Source organism: Mustela nivalis (genome assembly GCF_964662115.1).
Source record: "Mustela nivalis genome assembly, chromosome: 18".
Classification (NCBI taxonomy): Eukaryota; Metazoa; Chordata; class Mammalia; order Carnivora; family Mustelidae; genus Mustela; species Mustela nivalis.
The window spans coordinates 48,510,561-48,536,800 of NC_139037.1; the positions used below are offsets into that span (position 1 = coordinate 48,510,561).

The window sequence follows — 26,240 nt, forward strand, 5'->3', positions numbered from 1 at the left end:
TATTGACTGAGCCAGCCAGAAACCACAAGCCGTATCATTCTTGAATATTGGAACACTTAAGGATCATAACATATGAAGAAAACTATCATGATGATAAGGACCAAAAGACAGAACTAAACCTACAGTGAAGAAAGTTATGTAATGATAGAAGAAAACTAAAAATTTATGTCAGATTTGAACAGGTAAATATGGAAAGCTCTAAAAAAAAGAATTAGAGGGACGCCTGGGTGGTTCAGTTGGTTAAAAGTCTACTGTCAGCTCAGGTCATGATCTTCTTGGGATCAAGCCCCATGTCACGCTACCTGGTGAGCAGGGACTCTGCTTCTTTCTCTACCCCTCCCCAGGCTTGTGCTCTTTCAAATAAATAATTAAAAAAAAAAAGAATTAGATAGTATTGTACACCTGAAACTAATATTTAAACAGTGCTAACTAAATGCTGGAGTTAAAATGTTTAAAAATCACTTTTTTAAAGAAGAATATGTACAGAAAATAATCACCCGTTTTCTAGGAAGGAAAGATAAGTCAGAACGCCTAAAAATGAAAAGATGTTATTGCTGTAATAAACTTAATAGAAGTTTAAAGGAAAATTAAGAAAACTTTCCAAATTCATAAAAAGAAAATAAGAAACAAAAGGACATAGAAGTTTAATTAATAGGAGTTTCAGAAAAGTTTACAGAGAAAGTATAAGGGATATACCAAATAAATAATTGGAATTGGAATCTTTTTTTTTTTTAGATTTTATTTATTTATTTGACAGAGATCACAAGTAGGCAGAGAGGGCAGGCAGAGACAGAGAGAGGGGGAAGCAGGCTCCCCACTGAGCAGAGAGCCCTATGTGGGGCTCGATCCCAGGACCCCGGGATCATGACCCGAGCCGAAGGCAGAGGCTTTAATCCACTGAGCCACCCAGGCGCCCCAGTGATTGGGAATGTTTCCAAACTGAAGAAAGTTATGAATGTTCAGCTTGGAATAGCTCACTGAGTGTTGGGCAGGCTGAACTGGCAAAAACCACAATTACAACAGAAAAAAAAGACATTGAGAAATATGCTTGTGAAATTTCAGAATACTGAAGATGAAACCATCCTAAGAAGCTTTAAAAAAAAAAAAAAGAATGTCTCCTAAAAAGAACATTCAAAATAGTGTAGCCTTCCCTCCTGTTAGCAGTATTAGCTAACAGAATATGGGACAGCACCTTCCAAGTTCTGAGGTAAAATTACTTTGACTCAGAGTCTATACCCAAGCAACAATAAAGCACGAGGCCAAACACTGATATTCTGTATATGTGGTTTTCTTTGGTTTACTTTCCTTTACCCTTTATAAGGGTATAAAGGATCAGCTTTAGTAAAATTTAGATGGGGCGGGAAGGAGGCAACAGGAAAGGCTTCAATAAACACCACAGCTAACCTGGGAAAGCGGTGTTGAGGATGACTAGGAGGATTGTTCCACAATAGACCAAATTACTTGAAGGCTAGGAACTCAGGGACTCCATGAATCTTCAGGAAGATTGGAACAGGTTACGTTAAGTATGAAGTTGGAGGATTTTAGCAATATGCTGAAGACAAGTTTTCCTTAGGAAAAAGGAAAGAAAGGCAATTATTGGCTCTGGGAAAAACAAAGGGGAAACTATACCCGTTATCAGGTCTGAATATAAACCAAGCCCACATAAAATGTGGTGTGATTCTGGATATAAAAAAAATTAACTGCATTTGACTGATATTAGGAAGAGACTCCTTTAAGCACAGACTGGGATCATAACACTGGATCTACAGAGAAATGTAACCACGTATTACTTGGCTCCAACTGTTCAGAGAATATTTACCTCATCATAATGACCAAGTGCTATTTTATTTCCAAGTTTATAAATATATAGTCACATAAGTCTGCCTGTGTGTATGTATGTATGTATGTATATATACATATATAAATATATATATATACATATACACACACACCTATTTATTGTCTTTTTCATAATTTAAAAGGCAAAATGTAGCTGATAGATTGGATGGTGGGTGGTTGATAGCAATAATGAGACTGAACGAATCCAGGATGAGGGCCAATATTCTGATAGAAGGATTCAAGAGATCTGCATAAAGTTGATAGAATAAGAAGTAAAGGTTAGCTCTATTTCAAAGTAAAATACAACAGAAGAGTGAATATATAATTCACTTGGTGGGATGAGTTAAATTCTTACCGTTCCTAAGAAAGATTACTAAAAAGTCTATAAAGTTGATAACTGGAGAAACAGCAACTGCCATAAAGATTCCGACAGAGGGGCACCCGCATGGCTCAGGCAGTGAAGTGTCTGCCTTCGACTCAGGTCATGATCTCAGGGTCCTGAGGTCAAGCTCTGGGTCTGGCTCCCCGCTTAGCAGGGAGTCTGCTTGCTCCTCTGCCCCTCCCACTGTTCAGCTCATGCTCTCTCTCTCTCTCTCTCTCTCTCTCTCTCTCTCTCTCACACACACACACACACATTCTGATAGAAACCCAATTCCACTTAGCTCAGGAAAAGGTATTTGCTGGTCCGTGTAACTGAAGGGTGTCATGTGGACATGCTACGGCTTCAGGCAAGTGCTCTGATTCGTCAGAGATTAACAGCTCTGCTTTCAGTTGTTTCATTCTCTGTCAGTCTCTTTCTTGGTGGTGGTGGTGGGGTGGCATCTGATATTAGACTTAAAAGGTCCTTGGAGCTTTTAGTTGTTGTTGTTTTTAGATTTTATTTATCTGACAGAGAGAGCACACAAGCAGGGGGAGGGCCTGACAGAGAGGGAGAAGCAGGCTCCCCGATGAGCAGGGAGCCCAACATGGGGCTCGATCCCAGGACCCTGAGATCATGACCTGAGCCAAAGGCGGACCCTTAACCGACTGAGCCACTTAGATGCCCCTCCTTAGAGCTTTTAATCTCAAAAGGAAGGTGATCCTCCTTCTCTTAGCCTCCATATCAGAGAGAAAAATTAGGATTTGTTCAGTTTAGACTATGTGCCCACTCTAGACCAACCACTGGGTTCCATGGCATGGGACACTCTGGCCAGTGTGCGTTCAATGCACATGCCTCCAGCAGCAGGGTTAGGTCACTGAATCGAACAGTTAACAAAATTCCCGTGGAGTGGGGGCAGGGTGGAGGGAGGTTGAGATTCAGTTCCCATAAAGAAAAAACTTGACCTTGGGGCACCTGGGTGGCTCAGTGGGTTAAAGCCTCTGCCTTCGGCTCAGGTCATGATCCCAGGATTCTGGGATCGAGCCCCGCATTAGGCTCTCTGCTTGGCAGGGAGCCGGCTTCCTCCTCTCTCTCTGCCTGCCTCTCTGCCTACTTGTGATCTCTGTCTGTCAAATAAATAAATAAAATAGTTAAAAAAAAAAAAAGAAAAAAGAAAAAACTTGACCTGAACTTACATGAGGGCATTTATTACCTAAATGTGTGAATACTTGTATGTTTTGCTGCAGAAAGAGTGTGTTTGATTAGGTGGTGCTGCCTCAGACCCTGCAGCAATAATAAATTAAATTGCCGAGGGCCAAGGGGCCTCAGTGCACTGTAACTTGTCATGCGCCTATCTTGCCAGTAACCCTAAAATGGCTGCATGCTCGACAAGGCCACCTCAACAGCAGGAGATGAGGGCTTGGGTGACAAGTGGTTGAGCCTCATCACCTGGACGATTCCTGCCGGAAGACTTCAGGGGAGCCCCTTTTAAAACCCTCCAAAGGTGGCTTCCTTCACAGAAGGTGTCAGAGACAACCAACAGAGAGTGAAGCCGCTTCCATAAAGGACAGAAGACCTGACCCACAGGGGACTGCCTTTAAGTGAGGAAACTTCATTTTCACCCCACCCTTCCACTGTAAGTGCTACATACTCGAAGGAGGCAAATTCAAACGTATTTATGAGACTCCTCTAAATATATTTACTAATTTTGGAATTTAAAGTGGAGGGATGCCTGGGTTGCTCTGTCAGTTAAGTGTCCAACTCTTGATTTCCGCTCAGATTATGATTTCAGGGTTGGGGGATTGAGTTCCATGCCCGGCATGGAGCCTGCTTGGGATTCTCTCTCCCTCTGCCCCTCCCCCTCTCTAACAATTTAAAAATAAAAGAAGGAGGTGCAACCAAGATGTATCTATTCATTTCTCCTTTCTCACACCAAATCAACAAGAATACAAAAAATACAGTAATACCATCTTCGATGAAGTGAAGAAATACCTACAATTCTGAACCTCAAAATCCATAAGAAAATGCTGCTAAATGTGGTAAGAATCCTGAGATGAGGGCACCTCGGTGGCTTAGTTGATTGGGCAACTGCCTTCGGCTCAGGTAATGATCCTGGAGTTCTGGGATCGAGTCCCGCGTTGGGCCCTCAGCTCTCCAGAGAGTCTGCTTCTCCCTCTGATCCTCTCCCTTCTCATGCTCTCTCTCAAATAAGTAAATAAAATATTTAAAAAAAAAATCCTGAGAGGAAACGGATACTGTATTGAAGAGTATGAAGTCCCACTAAAGCAGTATTGTATCTGGAAAGGAAAAGAAAAGGCTCTCTGCAGGGTGCCTGGGTGGCTCAGTCAGCTGGGTGTCTGGGTCTGCACTCAGCCCAAAGTCGGCTTGCAATTCCTTCTCCCTCTCCCTCTGCTCCTCCCTGCCCCCAGCTCTCTCAAATAATAAAATCTTATATTTAAGATCCAAGCACTTTGATTGGAACCACAGCGTTACTTCGAAAAGTCTGACTTTAGAAGCCTGCCTAAATTATTTACAGTTGCAGAGTGGCCAACTACAGTCTGAGTTGAGGAAAGAAATCAAGGGGAAAAAAGGAGGTATTTTAAATCGAATAAAACACAGCATGTCAAAATGTGTGGGATGCAACTAAGAGTTCTTAGTAGGAAATATAATAGTACTAAAGTTCTAAAATTTTGAAAGCTCCAAGTGACCTTAATTAGAAAATGAAGAGCAGGGACGCCTGGGTGGCTCAGTTGGTTAAGCAGCTGCCTTTGGCTCAGGTCATGACCCCAGCATCCTGGGATCAAGTCCCATATAGGGCTCCTTGCTCCGCAGGGAGCCTGCTTCTCCCTCTGACTCTGCCTGCGACTCTGTCTGCCTGTGCTCACTCTTGCTCGCTCTCTCTGACAAATAAATAAATAAAATCTTTGAAAAAAAAAAAAAGAAAATGAAGAGCAATGAAACAAAGTTAGCATAAAAATGGAAATTACTAACAGAAATAAATGAGATTGGAAACAGAAAAATAAAAAGGTCAATAAAACCAATGTATCTTCATTCAGACTGCTGAAAAAATACACAATTTAAAAATAAGTAAAAAATACACAAGATATTACTCTCTGGCATGGCAAAGGTGACATCACCACAAATTCTGGTCATGAAATGGTAAGAGAATGTTGCCAACTTTATGAAAATAATTTGACAAATTAGGTGAAGGGAAAATGGGGAATGGGGAAAATTTCTTGAAACTACCAAGCTTTCTCAGGAAGAAAGAGATAACCTGGTTATTTTTTAAATGTAATTTTGTAATTTTAAAAAAATATTTTATTTGACAGAGAGAGGGTACAAGCAGGGGAAATGGCAGGCAGAAAGGGAGGGAGAAGCAGACTCCCCGCTGAGCAGGGAGCCCGATGCGGGACTCCATTGCAGGACTGTGCGGCTAAACTGACTGAGCCACCCAGGTGCCTCTGTAATTTGTAATGTAAGTATCCCAAATATTTTCAGAATCCTTACTGTTATTGTTAATTAGTTCTGCAACGGACAGGGAATATACTTTATATAACTTTAAAACTTAAAATTTGTTTTGTGGTCTTGTGTACTTCTTCATGTGTTCTTGAAAGGAATGTATTCTGCTCTTGGGGTGTTTTATAAAAGTCAACTAGGTAACTTGGTCAATTGTGTTGTTCAGGTCTTCTATATTCTGATTTTGTGTCTACTTGTTCTATTAATAGCTGAAGACAATGGTGAAATCCCCAATAATAGTGAACTGGTCTATTTCCCCTTTCTGTTCTTTTTTCGCTGTCTAACTTGTACTTCTATAACTTGATACATATACACTTAGGATTGTTTACCTGAAAATTGATTCCTTTGTTATATGTTTCTCTTTATTCCTGATTACATTTGTTGTTCTAAAGTCAGCTTCATCTGATCCTAATATAGGGATTCCAACTTTCTTTTTGTTAGTGTTTTCATGATCTTTTACCCACTAGTTAACTTTTAATGATTTATGCATGTATAAAGTGTGTTTCTGCTAGCATACACCTGGGTCCTGCTTTTCCATTCAGTCTTAGAATCTCTTGTCTTTTTTTTTGTTTTTAAGATTTTATTTATTTATTTATTTGACAGAGAGAGATCACAAGTAGACGGAGAGGCAGGCAGAGAGAGAGAGAGAGGGAAGCAGGCTCCCTGCTGAGCAGAGAGCCCGATGCAGGACTCAATCCTGGGACCCTGAGATCATCACCTGAGCCGAAGGCAGCAGCCCAACCCATTGAGCCACCCAGGCGCCCCTTAGAATCTCTTGTCTTAACTGGTATGCTTAGACTATTCGTATTTCTTTTTAAAGATTTTATTTATTTATTTCAGAGAAAGAGAGAGAGAGATGAGAAGGGGAAGGGGGCAGAGGGAGAAGCACACTCCGCGCTGAGCAGGGAACCCAATCCAGGGCTCAATCCCATGACTCTGGGAACGTGACCTGAGCCAAAGTCAAAGTCAGATGATTAACTAAGCCACCCAGGTGCCCCTAAACCATCTGCATTTTATATATATATATAAATATACACACACACACACACACACACATACACACACACACGTATATATATAAATATGTAAATATATATATATATATAAAATAACTGATATAATAATACATATTTGGATTAAAATCAATCCATCCTCTTAACCATTTTCTAATTGTTCTGTCCATTCTTTGGATTTTTTTTTTCTTTCTACTGGGTTAATTGAATGTTTTTACATTATTCCATCTTATTCTATTAACAAATTTATCTCTTTAAAAAAATTTAGTGGTTACACTAGCGTTAACATGTATTTTTAATTAACCAGAATGTATTATCAAGTAATGTGCCACTTAACGAGGTCCTGCGTAACATATTCCGTTTCTCTCTCCCATCCTTTGCACTTGTCATGAATTTTACTTTTACATGCAATAAACACACAAAGCATGTTACAGCTTTAAAGTTATCTTTTGGACATTTACATAAGCAAAGAAAAATCATTTTACCTTCATTTACTCCATTTCTCTTCTTTCCTTTGTGTATACCCAGGAATCTATTGTGGTTTCACATTCCTTCTGCTTCAAGAACTTCATTTATTTCAGATAGGTCTTCTGACAATGTATTGTTTTTATTTTGGGAAGGTCTTCATTCCTCTATCAATTTTGAAAGACATTTCCATGAAGTTTCAATAAAGGCAGCTTTTTCCTTCCAGCGCTTTACAAACATCATTGTCCTCTAGTTTGCATTACTTCTAAGTCTACTGTAATTCTTTTTAATTTTTAAAGATATTTATTTGAGAGAAAATGAGAGGGGAGAGATCAGAGAGAGCAGGTGACTCCCTGCTGAGTGGGGAGCCCCATGTGGGACTAGATCCTAGGACTCCAGGACCATGACCTGAGCTGAAGGCAACTGCTTAACCAACTGAGCCACCCAGGTGCCCCTACTGTAATCCCCCCCCCCCAAGTCTGCTGTAATTCTTACCATTGTTTCTCCATAATTAAAAAATCATTTGTGGTATTCTCTGACCTATATATATCTATGTTCTGGTGTCGTCAGTCATTATTGCATCTTCAAATATTTCTTCCTCATTTCCTCTGGTCCTTCTGGGATTCCAGTTATGCATGTGTTGGAACAGTAGATCCTTCCCCCACAGCCCTTGGATGTTCTTTTTTGTCATCTCCCTGCACCCCTTGCCCCCCGCCCCAAGTTGTTCTGGCTTGGGGGATTCTCAAGTTCACGTATTCTTTCCTTGGCTGTGTCAAGTATATTGGTAAGCCTGCTGAAGGTACAGTTTGTGGTCATTTTTAGTATTTCCATCATTCATCTCTCTCTGCTCAAATGACCCATGTTATTTGCTGTTGTGCAACTTTATTAGAACCTTTAACATATTAAAAATTCTGTCAGTCCAACACCTATATACTTCTCAGTAATTCTGGGTTGTTCTTTCACTTGGTGGGAGTGGGGAGTGTAGATTCTTCTTGCTTTTTTGCAGTACTTAATTTTGCTCCCCTCCTGCCCCAAGCCCCAAGCCAGGAATCTTGTATAGGACAGTAGAAAGAGGAAAAGACTTCCTAGAAATGGTTGTGTCATTTCTTCTGTTAAGCCTCTTGTGTGTGTGGCGGCGGGGGGGGGGGGGGGTGTCATTAATATAGACAGGAAGTGGGCTAGGTTTCAGTTTGGCTGTTGCTATGGTTACCCAGAGTTTAGCAGTCTTCAAACATTACTAGTGATTCCTTAAAATGGGAGCCTGTTTTCCCAAGGGTTTATCTCAATAAACCTGGGTCACCTCCAGGTTTAAGTGTTCCCTGTCAATTACATCTCAGAGGATATCAGGATATACTATTTTCATTAATCCATTTTAACTCAATATTTAATAAGTACTAACCACTTCCTGTGTGCCAGTCACTGTACTAAATACCGAAATTTGTAATTCCTTTAATACTCTACAACCTTCTGTGACTATTTTCTGCATCTGTACTTTCTCTTTGCCCTCAGCAGCCTTCCAACTTTTGTGTTCCTTGCCAACTTTAATGTCCTATTCTTCCTTTAATATAGTCACTATCTCCAAGGGACCATGTCCCCCTGTCCTCTATTCACCTTGGAGTTCACCATCTTCTCTAGATTACCTGTGTACCGGGTATGTTTCCACATTCTAATATGCTGTATTTCCTTATAAATTCTAAGTGTCTATAAGCAAGAACACTGTCTTAACAGTTTACTAGGTTTGTAAACTGATGATTTGGAATCAATCCCTATGGCAGACCAACAGAAGAATTAAACAAAGGGAAGGGCATGGAAGGGGAGGAAGAATAGACATGTCTCTCCATGAACCTTTATTATCTGCTCACCTATTTGCTCCAAATATCAGAGATATTTTATGCTGATTTTACAGAATGACTATGACAGGTATAAGTGAAAATTTACTGTTACTCTGTATGCATGCTTACCCTCTGCAAATCTGGATGTTATTTTCTCAGTTGTGGTCAAAATCAGAGTGACCTAAAGCCATGTTGTCATGCATTCCACAGTTACCTTAACAGGATATGGTAGGTTTTAAAAATGGCTTTTGCAGAAGAGTGCAAGTATATACAGCCCAGTAACAAAAAATCTGATTTTATTTCTCACATACTTTGCACAAGCTGGAAACAGAGACTGATAGTTATCATATATGGTGATTAGCAGACAGGAAAAGAGCCTGGTACATAAATCCAGGGTTTCCCCCTGATGTATTAGCCATTCCAGATGCTATAACAAAATACCACAGAGGAGGTGACTTAAACAAAAGAAACTTATTTTTTTAGTTTTGGAGGCTAAAAGTCCGAGGTCAGGATGTCACATGGTTGGATGTAGTGAGGACTACCTTCCTGGCTTATACACAGCCATCTTCTTGCAGTTATCTTCATAAACTAGAAAGAGCAAGATCTCTGGCATCCTTTTTTAAAAAGACACTAATCCTATCATGATGCACCCGCATAACTTCATCTATTCCCTAAATATCTCCCAAAGGTCCCATTTCAAAGTACCATCACATTAGAGGTTAGGGGTTCAACATATGCATTTTGAGAAGACATATTCAAGGAATGGCATCTCATTTTCCACCAATCACTTATTACACACCAGGGTTCTTACAGGAAAATACCAATGTTTATTTATATAAATATAGACAAATTTATTTTTAGTAAAACAGTAACAAATAATTTCTCCCTGCTTTTAACTTCTCATTTCTCTGCTTTCTTTTTTCCCATCAGTTTGTCTCAGGCTTGTCAGATTTTTCACACGATGAATATTACATCTTCATTCGGAGACAATATGGCAATGACTCAACTGATCCACACAATTATGAGGACTATCTTTAATCACCTGAAGACTCACTCTTTTCTCACCCATAATTTTCTGCCAGCTGGAAGTAGCACTCTGGTTTGCCCAGGAAATCTCTTACATGTGATAGTTCCAGTCCTAAGAGACAAACTTAAACTCATTCTTCACGTGACCTTAAATCAGGCTCAAAGCCCCATCCACAAATATGGACTCTGTAGTTCTACTTTGTTGTGTGTGACTAATGAAACAGCTATAAATTACACTGGAAATAAAATATCAGCAATTCTTATCACATGAAGTGTGGTATTCATTAAAAATGACTGATCAAATCATATGAGTTTGCTACTTTGAAATTAGGACCTATGATAAGGTCACTGACTCAGGTGATCACAAATTATCTGGTCAAAGTCTCCAATGACTTCTGCTCTTCAGCTTTCAAAGTGGGACACATCATCAAACGGTCCCATTTATATAAAACTTATGTAACAGACAAGTGCATTTTCCAATGCCTTGGTCTCTGCTACTTTGATAGCCTCACTCTATGCTTTCACATATTTAAAACAAACTTAAGCTTTTTCTTCAGAATGTGTATTCTGATGTCGAATCAGAGATGAACTCCGACTATATGCCTTCCCACATTTACTGCATTCATATGGTTTCTCTGAAGAATGACTTCTCTGATGCCGAATAAGATCCGAACCACTGCTAAAGGCCTTCCCACATTCATTACATTCATACGGTTTCTCTCCAGTATGACTTCTTTCATGCAGAATAAGGGATGTCCGTTGACTAAAGGCCTTCCCACATGTTTTGCATGTATATGGTTTTTCTCCAGTGTGAATTCTTTCATGTTGGGCAAGGTGTGCACTCTGACTGAAGGCCTTCCCACACTGATCACATTCATATGGTCTATCTTCAGTATGAATTCTCTTATGTCGAGTAAGAGATATTCGGTGACTGAAGGCTTTTCCACATTCCTCACACTGATAGGGTTTTTCTCCAGTATGAATTCTCTGATGTTCAATAAGAAATGACTGTCGGCCAAAAACCTTACTGCATTTATTGCATTTGAAAGGTTTCTCTTCAGAATGAATGTTCTGATGTATTTTAAGGTTGGCAGTTCCAGAAAACATCTTTCCACATTCCTTACATTCAAACAGTTTCTTTTTCCTTGTATGAACTTTCTGATGTTGAATAAGGGATGAATGCCGATTACAGACCTTCTCACATTTACTACATCTGTACAATTTCTCTCCATTATGAATTCTTAGATGTAGAATAAGGGTTGAAAACCTCCTGAAGACCTTCTCGCATTTATTACATTTGTAGGTTTTCTTTGACATATGAATTCTCTGATGAAGCATAATGGATGAAATTCTATTAAAGGATTTTCCACACGCTCTGCATTTATAAGGATTCTCTAAATGGTGACTTTTCTGCTGTGGACTCTGACTTAAGGTCTTCTCACTTTCATGGGTCTTCTCTCCAGTATGATTTCTTTTATGTATAACAAGGGCTGATTTCTTATTGAAGCCTCTCCCACATTTATTGCATTTATATCTTTTCTTTCCACTGTGAATTTTCTTATGAAGTAACAGGGATGACATTCTAATGAAGTCTTTTCCACACTTTCCACACTGGTGGATGTTCTCAACAAAATTAATTTTCTGGCCCACACTGAGAGGTGGGCATTGACTCAAGGCCTTCCCACAGTCAGAGATTTCCTTCCCATTATGAACTTTCCCATGTAGAATAAGGGATGTTTTCTGAATGAAGCTTTCTCCACATTTACCACATTCATAACTTTTCCTTTCACTGTGAATTTTCTGATGAAGAATGAGGGATGAAATCTGTCTGAAAGCTTTTCTACAATTACTGCATTCATAAGGCTTCTCTCCAGTATGGGATTTCTGATGAAGTTTAAGAGATAAGCTTTGACCAAAGGTTTTCCCACAGTCATTACATTTTAAAGATTTCTTCCCTGAATGCACCTTCCTGGGTTTTATCAGAACTGAACTCCTCTTGCAGCCCCTCTTTCCAGTGGGAACCTTCTGTGAAGCAGAAACTGGTTTCTGATAGATGCTTTGCCCAGATTTGTTGCACAGATTTGGAAGTAACTTCTTGGTCTCACATTTAGACCCTGAGTCTGAAAGACATCAAGAAATCAAGTATTTGTTTTCCTATGCTGGAAAAATGAAGCTTCTGTGCAGTCATTATCAATAATGGTAATACCACCAACACTTCTCAAACACATAGTAACAATGCTGATGGCTGAGACAATAACTTTTTAGTGTCATATTGTAATTTTAATGTAGCAAGGGCTTTTTTAAAAAATAATAAATTTTATTTATTTATTTGACAGAGAGAGAGAGCTCACAAGCAGACAGAGTAGCAGGTAGAGGGAAAGGGAGAAGCCGGCTACCTGGCTGAGGAAGGAGCCTGATGTGGGGCTCAATCCCAGGACTCTGGGATCATGACCGGAGCCGAAAGCAGATACATAACCTATTGAGCCACCCAGGTGCCCCCACAGTAAGGGCTATACAGAAATATTTAATAATTAGAATTCAGGAAATCTTACAATTTGAAATTAATAAAATCAAAGGTTTATTTGTAGGATAAATTCATACCATATACCACATTAAACTCCACAGTTATTCACTGGATGAATGTACTTTTATTATTAGAAATGTCTAAGATGACAGAAGATAAACTATAGATGGAAGGTAAGCTAGTAGTTAGCTGGGGTGGAGGTGAGAATAGGGATTAACTGTAAATAGACATGAAAAGTTTTATTAGGTTGACAAAAATATTCTAAAACTAGAATATAGTGATGGCTATACAACTTGTTAAATTTGTCAAAATTTGCCACTGAATTATACACTTAAAATGGGTGAATTTTACAATATATAAATTATATCTCAATAAAGTAAATTTTTTTGTGAAGTTATAAATTTTTTTTTTAAAGATTTTATTTATTTATTTGACAGAGAGAAATCACAAGTAGATGGAGAGGCAGGCAGAGAGAGAGAGGGAAGCAGGCTCTCTGCTGAGCAGAGAGCCCGATGCGGGACTCGATCCCAGGACTCTGAGATCATGACCTGAGCCGAAGGCAGCGGCTTAACCCACTGAGCCACCCAGGCGCCCGAAGTTATAAATTTTTAAAATGTATTCTTAAAATCAAATATTAAAAAAAAAAAACAAAAACAAAGAAAACAAAAAACAATCAGACTTCTGATTTCCGGCTCCTCATGTAAGAGGCTTGCAAAGCACAACTTCGAACTAACAAGTCGAAAGCTAAACAGGTTGTAAAACCAGCTCTTCTTGGACCCATAAGAGAGGAAAAAGTACAAACTACTGCCTCCAAGTCCAGTTGCTTCCAGCCATCCTGTTCCTCTGAGAGGGGAGGAGGGATAGGTATAGGCTGAGAAACTTGTGATATTATTCATACTCCAGAGGCAAAGGCACCTAAAAGACTGAGCCCTAATTCTAGGACGACAGAATGCTTCCCATCCCAACACACTTTAACCACCACATCACGAAAAGGCTGTTTACATCAGTTCCTTCTACCTGGTACACCACCTCTGGCCATTAAGAAAAAAATTACAAGGCATACCAAAACACAGAATTTGAAAAGACAGAGCAAGCATCAAAACCAGACTCCGATATGGCAGGGATGCTGGAATATCAAACCAGAAACTTAAAAATAATTAATATGTTAAGGCCTCTAACAGGTAAACTATACAGCATATTAGAACAGATGGGCAATGTAAGCAAAGAGATGGAAATGCTAAGAATCAAAGCAAAATATTACAGATCAAAAACACAACAACAGAAATAAAGAATGCCTTGGATGGGCTTATTAGTAGATTCAACATAGCTAAAGAATGATTCTATGAGCTAACTTATCAACAGAATCCTTAAAAACCAGAAAGCAAAGTAAATAAATACTGGAAAAAACAAAAACAAAAACAAACCAAAACCCCAAACTACCCAAAGACTGTGGGACAACTACAAAAAAAGTAACAAATGGGTTATGAGAATGCCAGGATTAAAAAAAAGAGAAAAGAAGAAACATTTGAAACAATAATGAATGAGAATTTCCCCCCAAATTAATGTCAGACACTAAATCATGATTCAAGGCATGCAGAGAACAACCACCAGGAAAAATGCTAAAAAAAATAAATTTACACACACACACACACACACACACACACACATGCACACAAAAGAAGGACAGAAAATGGGAGTCATAAAAATGTTCATTTAAAACCAGAATAGGCAGGGGTGCTTGGGTGGCTCGGTCGGTTAAGCATCTATCTTTGCCTTAAGTCATGATCCCAGGGTCCTGTGATCAAGCCCCTCATTGGGCTCCCTGCTCAGCAGGAAGTCTGCTTATCCCTCTCTCCCCCCACCCAATTGTGCTCTCTCCCAATCAATACAATTTTTTAAAAAAATTAAATTAAAAATGAAAACCATGATAGGCAAAAAAAAGGGTGGAAGACAAAAATAGGAGCAAAGAATAAATACAACAAATAAAAATATTTATTTTAAGTGGCTGGGTTATGGACATTGGGAAGGGTATGTGCTATGGTGAGTGCTGTAAAATGTGTAAGCCTGATGATTCCCAGACCTGTACCACTGGGGCAAATAATACATTGTGTTAATAAAGAAGTATATTTATATATGTATTTATTATATATATAGTACATATCAATCCAACTGTATAAATAATCACTTTGAATATCAACAGTTTAAACCAATTAAGAGAGATTGAATTTAATTTGATTTAATTCAGAGAGAATTAAAAAACATGGCCTGTGTACTATTAAGAAACGCACTTTATGAGGGGGTGGAAAACAATTTACCATGCTAATGGACGTCAAAGAAAGCTGGGGTGGCAATACTTGTATCAGATAACTTAGATTTAATTTATTTATTTATTTATTTATCTTAAAAGATTATTTATTTATTTATTTGACAGAGAGAGAGAGAGAGATCACAAGTAGGCAGAGAGGCAGGCAGAGAGAGAGAGAGAGAGGAGGAAGCACGCTCCCTGCTGAGCAGAGAGCCCGATGCGGGGCTCAATCCCAGGACCCTGAGATCATGACCTGAGCCGAAGGCAGTGGCTTAACCCACTGAGCCACCCAGGCGCCCAGATAACTTAGATTTTAAGCCAAAGACTATAATAAGAGATGAGGAAGGACACTGTATCATACTCAAAGTGTCTTCCCAACAAGAAGATCTAACAATTTTAAATATCTATGCCCCTAACATGGGAGCAGCCAACTATATAAACCAATTAATAACAAAACCAAAGAAACATATCAACAATAATACATTAATAGTAGGGGACTTTAACAATTCCCTCACTGAAATGGACAGATCATCCAAGTAGAAGATCAACAAGGAAACAAGGGCTTTGAATGATGCACTGGACCAGATGGACTTTATAGATATACTCAGAACATTCTATCCCAAAGCAACAGAATACACATTCTTCACTACTACACAGAACATTCTCCAGAATAGATCACATCCTGGGTCACAAATCAGGTCTCAACCGGTACCAAAAGACTGGGATCATTCCCTGCATATTTTCAGACCACAATGTTCTGAAGCTAGAACTCAGTCACAAGAGGAAATTTGGAAAGAACCCAAATACATGGAGGCTAAAGAGCATCCTTCTAAAGAACGAATAGGTCAACCAGGAAATTAAAGAAGAATTGAAAAAATTCATGGAAACAAATGATAATGAATATACAACAGTTCAAAATCTGTGGGACAGGGCACCTGGGTGGCTCAGTGGGTTAAGCCGCTGCCTTCGGCTCAGGTCATGATCTCGCGTCCCGGGATCGAGTCCCGCATCGGGCTCTCTGCTCGGCAGGGAGCATGCTTCTTCCTCTCTCTCTCTCTGCCTGCCTCTCTGCCTACTTGTGATCTCTCTCTGTCAAATAAATAAATAAAATCTTTAAAAAAAAAAAAATCTGTGGGACACAGCAAAGGCAGTCCTGTGTAGAAAATATATAGCGATACAAGCCTTTCTCAACAAACAAGAAAGATCTCAATACAAAACATAACCCTATACCTAAAGGAGCTGAAGAACAGCAACAAAGAAAGCCTAAATCCAGCAGGAGAAGAGAAATAATAAAGATCAGAGCAGAAATCAATGAAACAGAAACCAAAAAAACAATAGAACAAATCAATGAAACTAGGAGCTGGTTCTTTGACAGAATTAGTAAGATTGATAAACCCCTGGCCAGACTTCTCAAAAAGAAAAGAGAAAGACCCAAATAAATAAAATCATGAATGAAAGAAGAGAAATCACAACCAACACCGAAGAAGTACAAACAATTCTAAGAACATATTATGAGCAACTATACACCAGGAAATTTGACAATCTGGAAGAAATGCATGCATTCCTAGAGACATATAAACTGCCAAAACTGAACCAGGAAGAAATAGAAAACCTGAACAGACCCTAACCAGTAAGGAGAGATTGCAGCAGTCATCAAAAATCTCCCAACAAACAAGAGCCCAGGGCCAGACGGCTTCCCAGGGGAATTCTACCAAACATTTAAAGAAGAATTAATTCCTGGGGTGCCTGGGTGGTTCAGTGGGTTAAAGCCTCTGCCTTTGGCTCAGGTCATGATCCCAGAGTCCTGGGATTGAGCCCTGCATCAGGTTCTCTGATCAGCAAGGAGCCTGCTTCCCTTCCTCTCTGCCTACTTGTAATCTCTGTCAAATAAATAAATAAAATTTTAAAAAAGTAAACAAACCCAAAAAACAAAGAGGCAAAGAACCTATACTCAGACAACTATAAAGTACTCATGAAAGAAACTGAGGAAGACACAAAGAAATGGAAAAATGTTCTATGCTCATGGACTGGAAGAACAAATATTGTGAAAATGTCTATGCTACCTAAAGCAATCTACATGTTTAATGCAATCCCTATCAAAATCCCATCAATTATTTTCAAAGAAATGGAACAAATACTTCTAAAATTTATATGGAACCAGAAAAGACCTCAAATAGCCAGAGGAATGTTGAGAAAGAAAGCCAAAGTTGGTGGCATCACAATTCCAGACTTCAAGCTCTATTACATAGCTGTCATCATCAAGACAGTATGGTACTGGCACAAAAGCAGACACACAGATCAATGGAATAGAATAGAAAGCCCAGAAATAGACCCTCGACTCTATGGTCAACTAATCTTCAACACAGCAGGAAAGAATGTCCAATGGAAAAAAGAGACAGTCTCTTCAACAAATGGTGTTGGGAAAATTGGACAGCCACATGCAGAAAAATGAAATTGGACCATTTCCTTACACCACACATGAAAATAAGACTCAAAATGGAGGAAGGACCTCAATGTGAGACAGGAATCCATCAAAATCCTTGAGGAGAACACAGGCAGCAACCTCTTCGACCTCAGCTGCAATAACTTCTTCCTAGGAACATCACCAAAGGCAAGGGAAGCAAGGGCAAAAATGAACTATTGGGACTTCATCAAGATCAAAAGCTTTTGCACGGCAAAGGAAACAGTTAACAAAACCAAAAGACAACTGACAGAATGGGAGAAAATATCTGCAAAGAACATATCAGATAAAGGGCTAGTATCCAAAATCTACAAGGAACTTATCAAACTCAACACCCAAAGAACAAATAATCTAATCAAGTAATGGGCAGAGGACATGAACAGGCATTTCTTCAGAGAAGACAATCAAATGGCCAACAGACACATGCAAAAGTGCTCCACATCACTTGGCATCAGGGAAACACAAATCAAAACCACAATGAGATCCCATCTCACAGCAGTCAGAATGGCTAAAATGAACAAGTCAGGAAATGAGAAATGCTGGCGAGGATTCGGAGAAAGGGGAACCCTCCTACACTGTTGGTGGGAATGGAAGCTGGTGCAGCTACTCTGGAAAACAGCATGGAGGTTGCTCAAAAAGTTGAAAATAGAGCTACCCTATGACCCAGCAATCGCACTACTGGGTATTTACACTAAAGATACAAATGTAATGATCTGAAGGGGCACGTGCACCCAAATGTTTATAGCAGCAATGTCCACAATAGCCAAACTATGGAAAGGACCTAGATGCCCATCAACAGATGAATTGATAAAGAAGAAGTGGTATATACTGGGGCGCCTGGGTGGCTCAGTGGGTTAAGCCGCTGCCTTCGGCTCAGGTCATGATCTCAGGGTCCTGGGATCGAGTCCCGCATCGGGCTCTCTGCTCAGCAGGGAGCCTGCTTCTCTCTCTCTCTCTCTAGCTGCCTCTCCATCTACTTGTGATCTCTCTATCAAATAAATAAATAAAATCTTAAAAAAAAAAAAAAAAGAAGAAGTGGTATATATATACAACGGAATACGATGCAGCCATCAAAAGCAACGTGGATGGAACTAGAAAGTATTATGCTTAGCGAAATAAGTCAATCAGAGAAAGACAATTATCATATGATCTCCCTAATAGGAAGAAGTTGAGAGGCAATGTGGGGGGTCTAGGGGGTAGGAGAGGAATAAATGAAACAAGATGGGATTGGGAGGAGACAAACCGTAAGAGACTCTTAATCTCACAAAACACACTGAGGGTTGCCAGAGGGAGGGGGTTAGGGAGAGGGTGGCTGGGTTATGGACACTGGGGAAGGTATGTGCTATGGTGAGTGCTGTGAGGAGTGTAAACCTGGCAATTCACAGACCTGTACCCCTGGGGCTAATAATACATTATATGTTGTTTAAAAAAAAAAAAAAAAAAAAAAGGAAACTCACTTTAGATATAAAGACATATAATGACAGTAAATGAATGGAGAAAAATATACCATGCTAACACAAATCAAAAGAAAGCAGGAATAGCTGTATTAATTTTGGACAGAGCAGACTTAAAAGCACTGAAAGGTATCATGGATAAAGGGGGTCATTATATAATGACAATCAATTCTTCAGAAGACATAACAATTCTTAATGGGTATATGCCGAACAACAAAGTATCACAGTTAAGAGATTTCGACACCTCTCTCTCATAAATGAACAAATCGAGTAAGCAGAAAATCAGGGAACTCAACTATACCTTCATTCAACTGGATATAAGTGGCATCCATAGACCACTTCATTCAACAAAAAGAGAAGTCACATTATTCTCAAGCTCACAGACAACATTCACCAAGATGGACCACACTCTGAGCCTTAAAACATACCTGAACAAATGACCGAAATGACATAATGCTCTTAGACCACAGAGAAATTAAAACTAGAAATCAGTAACAGAAAGATCACTGGAAAACCCCTAACTACATCAAGATTAAATAATGCATTTCAGAATAACACATGAAATCACAAAAGAAATTTTTAAATATTTTGAACTAAATGAAAATAAAACAGAACTTTGGGGCTCCTGGGTGGCTCAGTTAGTTGGACACTACTGATTGTTTGATATACAGATGCTGCTACAAAGCAACAGTAATTAAGACAGTGTGGTAGTAGAAAAAAGATACCAAGAGAACAAAACAGAACTCCAAGAAATATACTCTTGCATATCTAATCAAATAATTTTCAACAAGGGAGCCAAGATTACTCAATGAGGAAAGGACAGTCTCTTCCACAAACAGTGTTAAGAAAACTGAATTATCTATATGCGAAAGAATGATCTTGGATTGGACCCTTACCTTACACCTTATACAAAAATTAACTCAAAAAAGATTAAAGAACTAAATGTAAGACCTAAAATTACTGAACTCTTAGAAGAAAACATTGGAGGAAAAGGTTTAGGATATTAGATTTGGCACTGATTTCTCAGATATGACACAAAAAAGCACACGCAAATAAAAACAAAAATTAACAAACAAACAAAAAACTCCAGACAAATGGGACTACATTAGCAAGTCAAAGGAAGCAATCATAGTGTACAAAGGCAACCTATGGAATAAGAACAAATAGTTACAAATCACCAGATAAGGAACTGATATATAGAATATATAAAAAACTGTAACTCATCAACAAACAACAATGCTATTTTTTAAAATGGGTAAAGGACTTGAATAGACACTTCTCTAAGGAAGGCAGACACATAGCCAATAAACACATGAAAAGATGCCCAATCTCACTAATCATTAGGGAAATGCGAATCAAACCTACAATATCACCTCATGCCTGTAAGGATGGCCACTACCAAAAGGACCCAAAAAATCACAAGTGTTGACAGAAAGTTGAAACACTTGCATACTGTTGGTGGAAATGACAGATGGTGCAGCCATTATGGAAAATAGTATGGAGGATCCCCAAATAATAATAAATTGAAGTATTTAAAAAATAATAATAATAATGATAAAAATAATAATAAAATCGAATTATGGTATGATCCAGCCATTCCCACCTCCAGGTACATATCCAAAAAAAATTGAAATCAGCATCTTTTTTTTTTTTTTTAAAGATTTTATTTATTTATTTGACAGAGAGATATCACAAGTAGATGGAGAGGCAGGCAGAGAGAGAGAGAGAGGGAAGCAGGCTCCCTGCTGAGCAGAGAGCCCGATGCGGGACTCGATCCCAGGACCCTGAGATCATGACCTGAGCCGAAGGCAGTGGCTTAACCCACTGAGCCACCCAGGCGCCCCTGAAATCAGCATCTTAAATACCTATCTGTACTCTGTGTTCATTAGAGCATTATTCACAGTAGGCAAGAAGCAGAACAACCCAAATAGGCATTGATAAATGGATTAAAAAAATATGATATATATACAGTGAAATATTATGCAGCCTTTTTTAAAAAAAAAGGGAAAATCCTGTCACATGCTACAACATGGATGAACCTCAAGGACATTATGCTCAGCAAACAAAGTCACTTACAAAAAGGCAAATACTGTTAAGACTCCATTTATACAAAGGATCCATGGTAATCAAAATCAGATAAATACAAAGAAAGGTGGTTACCAAGGGCTAGGTGGAAGGATGGAGGAAGAATTAGTGTTTTGTGAATACAGTTCCAAAAGTTATTACAAGATGGAAAAGTTCTGGATATCTATTGCACAACAATGTGAATATACATAACTATACATTTTATAATGGTTAAGATATAAATTCAATGTCATGAATTTTTTTACAATTTAAAAAAACTCAGGGGTGCCTGTCAGTTAAGAGTCTGACTCTATCTCAGGGCCATAAGTTCAAGCCCCATGTTGGGTTCCATGCTAGGTGTGGACCCTACTTAACAAACAAAACAACAACAAAAAAAGTTATAAAACTGTTAAAATAAGTAAGTAAAAGTAACCTAACCAAAGAGAAATCTATCAGAAAAGAGAATGAGTTTTTAGAAAGTAATCAAAATGAACAGTTGTGGAAAATGGGTTTTTTTAAGAATGAAGAAAATGATGCAAGTGTGAAATTACCATGAGCAATGCTGTCACGAGAGAAAGCGGAACATGCCGAGGCAGGGAACATGATAGATGGGGATGAGGCATTAAGAGCTGAGCTTCTGGGGCGCCTGGGTGGCTCAGTGGGTTAAAGCCTCTGCCTTCAGCTCAGGTCATGATCTCAGGGTCCTGGGATCGGGCCCTGCATCGGGCTCTCTGCTCCACGGGGAGCCTGCTTCCTCCTCTCTCTCTCTCTGCCTGCCTCTCTGTCTACTGGTGATCTCTGTCTGTCAGGTAAATAAGTAAAATCTTTAAAAAAAAAAAAAAAAAAAAAAAGAGCTGAGCTTCTGAGACCAGACTGTGGGGTTCAAACCTGGCTCTGCTGTCACTTCCTACATGGGCTACCTTAGGCAAGTCACTGAACGTCTCAGATACCTGGTTTCCTCATATATAAGACAGGAACAGTAATAGTACTTACCGCACAGGACCGGAAGGAACCTATACTCAGAAGCACGTCTGGTACATAGGAAGGGTTTATTAAATATTGGTTATTCTCCTTCTGGGGCTCACACTAAAGAGACTAGAATTTATTCTTTACAGGCCTGGGGCCTTTAAGGTATGGAAACTGGCAGTTTGCAAACATCTCCAAGAGGCCACCCTCTCAGGATTGGGGGTATGCTTACGACAGTGACATGAAAGCCTCGATTCTAGATTCTCAGTCACTCACCCACGCCCCGGCGCTTCCTCACTGGCTCCACCATCCAAGGCGCTCTCCCTTTCTCCAGCAAGGTGATCACATTTGGCCTCCGAAAGGAAAGTCCTGCATTCAAGAAAAACATCAGAACTGAGCACGACATGGATGCCCAGACGTCAGAGCCAAGCCCCGTGTCAACAGGAATGAGGACTTAGGAGCACGAAGGGAGCACAGAGGATGTGAAGGGCAGGAAGAGGAGGAGGAAAGTTCAGTCACAGCAAGCAGAACTGCTCATTTCTAAGTCTACAAAGCGAATTATGCTCTTGAAAAATCAGACAAGAAACTCCGGAGGCTGGCTATTAAGCTACTGCCCTGCCCTTCAGCTCCCAATCCCACCCTTCTCTGATCTGTTTTGTGTGCAGGGGTTGGGGCTCTGCAACCCATGCTTCTTCACCAGAAGCTCCCTGTCAGCATCCATCAACAGGGCTCTGCTGGTTTTAATTCTGCTTCTTTTTTCCCCACACTCTCAGAACTAGCCTCATCCTGACCCTTCAGGAGTGTAAACAGACTAGTCAGCACACCTCTCCCTTCAGGAGTCTGAATCCCTTCCTCTAAGTCCTAAACAACCCCCCACCCCCGCCCAAATCTCCCCTTGTATCCCTAGCCCAAGGATGGTGGTTGCACCCTGCGGTTACCATCTCTGCATTACCTCTGTCTACTATTTTCCTTTTAATCAGAGCCATTAAGTAGAATCCTCCTCTTAAATTCTCTTAAAACAACCAGATGTCCTCAAAAGGTTACATATATAATTACTATATGACAGCAATTCCACTCCTATGTATATACCCAGAAGAAATGAAAATACATAACCACACAGAAACTCATACATTAATATTCACAGCAGCACACTCATAATTGTCACAGAGTGAAAAACTGCTCAAATGCCCATCAACTGATGAATGGATACACAAAATGTGGAATACTACTGGCCATGAAAAGGAAGGGGACACAGATAATATGCTACAACGTAGATGAACCTCAAAACTACAATGTTAAGTGAAGGAAGCCAGACACAAAGGATCTTTGATTCCTTATGAATCATACTTATTCCATTTCTATGAAAGGCCAAGAAAAGAAAAATTTATAGACAGAAACCAGATTAGTATCTGCCTAATCTGGACGAATTAGTGGGCAAGGGGAAATGAACACTGATTGTTAATGGATATGGGGTTTCTTTTGGGGTAACGAAAATGTTCTAGAACTGACTGGTGATGGATGTACAGTTCTGTGTATACATTAAAAACCACTGAATTATATACTTTTTATGTATAACATGTATACGTGTATGTGTAACATATATATATGTAAAACATATATATACAAATAGAACTGGGTTTTTTTTCAAGATTTTATTTATTTATTTGACAGAGATCACAAGTATGCAGAGAGGCAGGCAGAGAGAGAGAGAGAGAGAGAGAGAGAGAGAGAGGAGGAAGTAGCCTCCCGGCTGAGCAGAGAGCCTGATGTGGGGCTCGATCCCAGGACTTTGGGATCATGAACCGAGCTGAAGGCAGAGGCTTTAACCCACTGAGCCACCCAGGCGCCCCACAAATACAGTTGTTAAAAAACAAAACTGCTGTGGCTTCTGTTTTCCTAACTAGACTAATTTATGTCCCACAATGGGTTGGTTGTGGATTACAGGGTGGAGAGAGTCTTACCAACAGAGACCAGGTTCTGGTAGTTCTCCAACATGACATCTTCATACAGGTCTTTTTGAATGGGGCTCAGCCATTCCCACTCCTCCTGGGAGAAGTAGATGGCCAAATCCCCAAATGTCACTGGCACCTGAAACAGAAAATCACATGTCCTTTCACCACAGGTTTATGCTTCCAAATGGCTGGAAACAACAAGGAACTTGTCCCAAACATGGGAGATCTATGGTGCCAGGAATCTTCAGGAAACATTTGACCTTCTGAGGCCAAGAGCAGCAGGTGCATTAAATAAAACATAACACAATACAATATGATGTAGCTATTATTAAAAACTATGTCCCATAAAAAGCAGTTCCAACTTGGATTTACTGGGCACTGACAAAGGAAAGGCATTTTTCTAAGCTCCCTGCAGGTACTGACTCATGTTAACCAGTGACCACAGCACTGGTGAGAGAATCACAGCAATGTTACAGATCAGGAAGTGGGAGACCCAGAGACGGGAGCGTCACTTATGGACAGAAGGTCCACAACTAGTGAATGGAGGACCTGGAGTTCAATCTGGGCAATATGGCTTCTGATTAATGCCCTTAATTACACACTCTCTAAAGAGCCAAAGGGCCAAAGGTTCTTTGTAGATGTAACCAAGGTTACTCATCACTTGACCTTAAATAGGGAGATTATCCTGGATTATCTAAGCAGATCACAGGAACCCAAAACAGTAGGGAAATTTCCTCCAGCTGGAAGAGGGGAATGGAAAAGAAGTCAGAAATCTGAAGCCTGATTTGATCTGCTATTGCTGGCTTGAAGATGGGGGGAGTGGGGGAAGGGACATGTAGAAAGCAGAAGAGGGGGTTAAAGCCTCTACCTTCGGCTCAGGTCATGATCCCAAAGTCCTGGGATCGAGCCCCACATCAGGCTCTCTGCTCAGCAGGGAGCCTGCTTCCACCTCTCTCTCTCTTTGCCTGACTCTCTGCCTACTTGTGATCTCTGTCAAATAAATAAATAAAATCTTAAAAAAAAAAAAAGAAAGAAAGAAAGAAAGAAAGAAAGAAAGAAAGCAAGCAAGCATAAGAAACTGAATATGCTAATAAACAGTGAGTTCTGAAGAGCCTCAGATGTGACCTGAGCCTCAGGTCTGTCCACACTGCAAGCCAATACCTTTTTGCAGCCTTGGGAGACTGAAAGCAGAGGACGCAGCCATGCTGCACTGTGCCTGATCTCCAACCCACAAACTGTGCACCATAAATATGTGATGTTCTGAGCAGCCAAGTTTGTGGAAAAGTATTTATTAGAGAAATCGCATTCAAGATGCTTATTTTAGAAAATCACTTCATCATCTAAAGTGGTGAAGCGTGTTTTTTAACGGAAGCTTGACTCACTGGCCTGATTGCAAAGAACCCAATCTGAATGAAAGGTTATGTGGAATCTCTGAAATCAGAGAGAGCTCCTCCTTGTAAATATGGGCTATACACATAAAAACAAAGAGACATTAACAGATTAACTCTAGAGCACAACCTCGAATCCTCCTCTGCCTCAGCAGATGCCACCTGGGCACTCCTGTCTACCTTGAGAAATGATGGTGGCTCTCCTCCACCACCCAGGAACAGCTGAGGCACACAACCTGGAGATGCTAAACAAATGGGCAAATAGCCATATGCACACTGAGAAAAAAGGAGAGGAGGGCGCTGAGTGGTTACATGGGCTGCTGGAATTCTTCTCATCCTCCTACCCTCCATGGTTGATGGGAGGAAACAAAGACCAGAACTTGGATGGGATTCTGTCAGGCAGGAAGCTTCCATGGAAGGAAAGCGAATGACCTATGTCTTACAAGATGGAACTTCCCCGCAAGAACAGTGACTACTTACCTTGGACCTAGACTTTCCTCGCGCAGCAGGCATCCTTTCCTCCCCCTTGAGGGTCCGCATTTGGAGAAGGGCAGAGTGCAGAGAAGGTGGGGCTGTGGGAAAAGAAAAAAGTCATGAGGATGACAGGGCCTTCTGGGTAGTCCCAGCGTATTTAGGGTAAGAACTCCCTGGTCCTTCACCCTAGTCACACGTGCATGCGCAAGCAAACATACACACAGGTGCACAGACACACATGAAGGGAGGTCAGAATATCTTCTGCAGCATTCCTGATCCTTCTCAGGGAAGGGGCAGAGTCAGTGCTCTCTCTTCCCAGGATCACAGAAGGCTCCAGATCAGGAGGCAAGTGAATGTCTACTATGTGCCAGGCATTGTCCCAGGTGCTGAGGAAAGAGCAGAGTTAGACCAGAATTACCAGCTCCCCTGTACCTTACACTCCACCAGGGATGGCAAGTTCATATAGAACACAGAGTCAGCTGAGATCATTGCTATATAAACAAAACAAACCCCCCTCCAAAACAGCGCTGGGGGTGGAGAGGTGGTTGAGGGAAGCCTCTCCAAGGATGCAACACCGAGTTGAGGTGTGACTGTAGTACAAGT

General features: G+C 40.2%; 1 protein-coding gene across 6 annotated transcripts in view; it reads right to left on the minus strand.

Annotated features, from left to right (window-relative positions):
* Positions 1–1,272: 1,272 nt before the first annotated feature.
* The window catches only part of ZNF667 (zinc finger protein 667), a 55,327-nt gene continuing 30,359 nt past the window's right edge, over positions 1,273–26,240 (minus strand). For 5 of the 6 annotated variants that reach the window (XM_082709552.1, XM_082709549.1, XM_082709550.1 and 2 more), the window contains exons 2-5: positions 25,644–25,735; positions 23,785–23,911; positions 22,100–22,192; positions 9,303–12,169 (exon numbers count right to left, since the gene is read on the minus strand). In XM_082709552.1, the coding sequence (XP_082565678.1) occupies positions 10,590–12,169; positions 22,100–22,192; positions 23,785–23,911; positions 25,644–25,703 (1,860 nt within the window). In that variant the 5' untranslated portion in view covers positions 25,704–25,735 and the 3' untranslated portion in view covers positions 9,303–10,589. Of the gene's footprint in view, positions 1,569–7,211; positions 7,359–9,302; positions 12,170–22,099; positions 22,193–23,784; positions 23,912–25,643; positions 25,736–26,240 lie in introns of those variants that run through there. The other variant, XM_082709553.1, reaches the window with a different exon arrangement.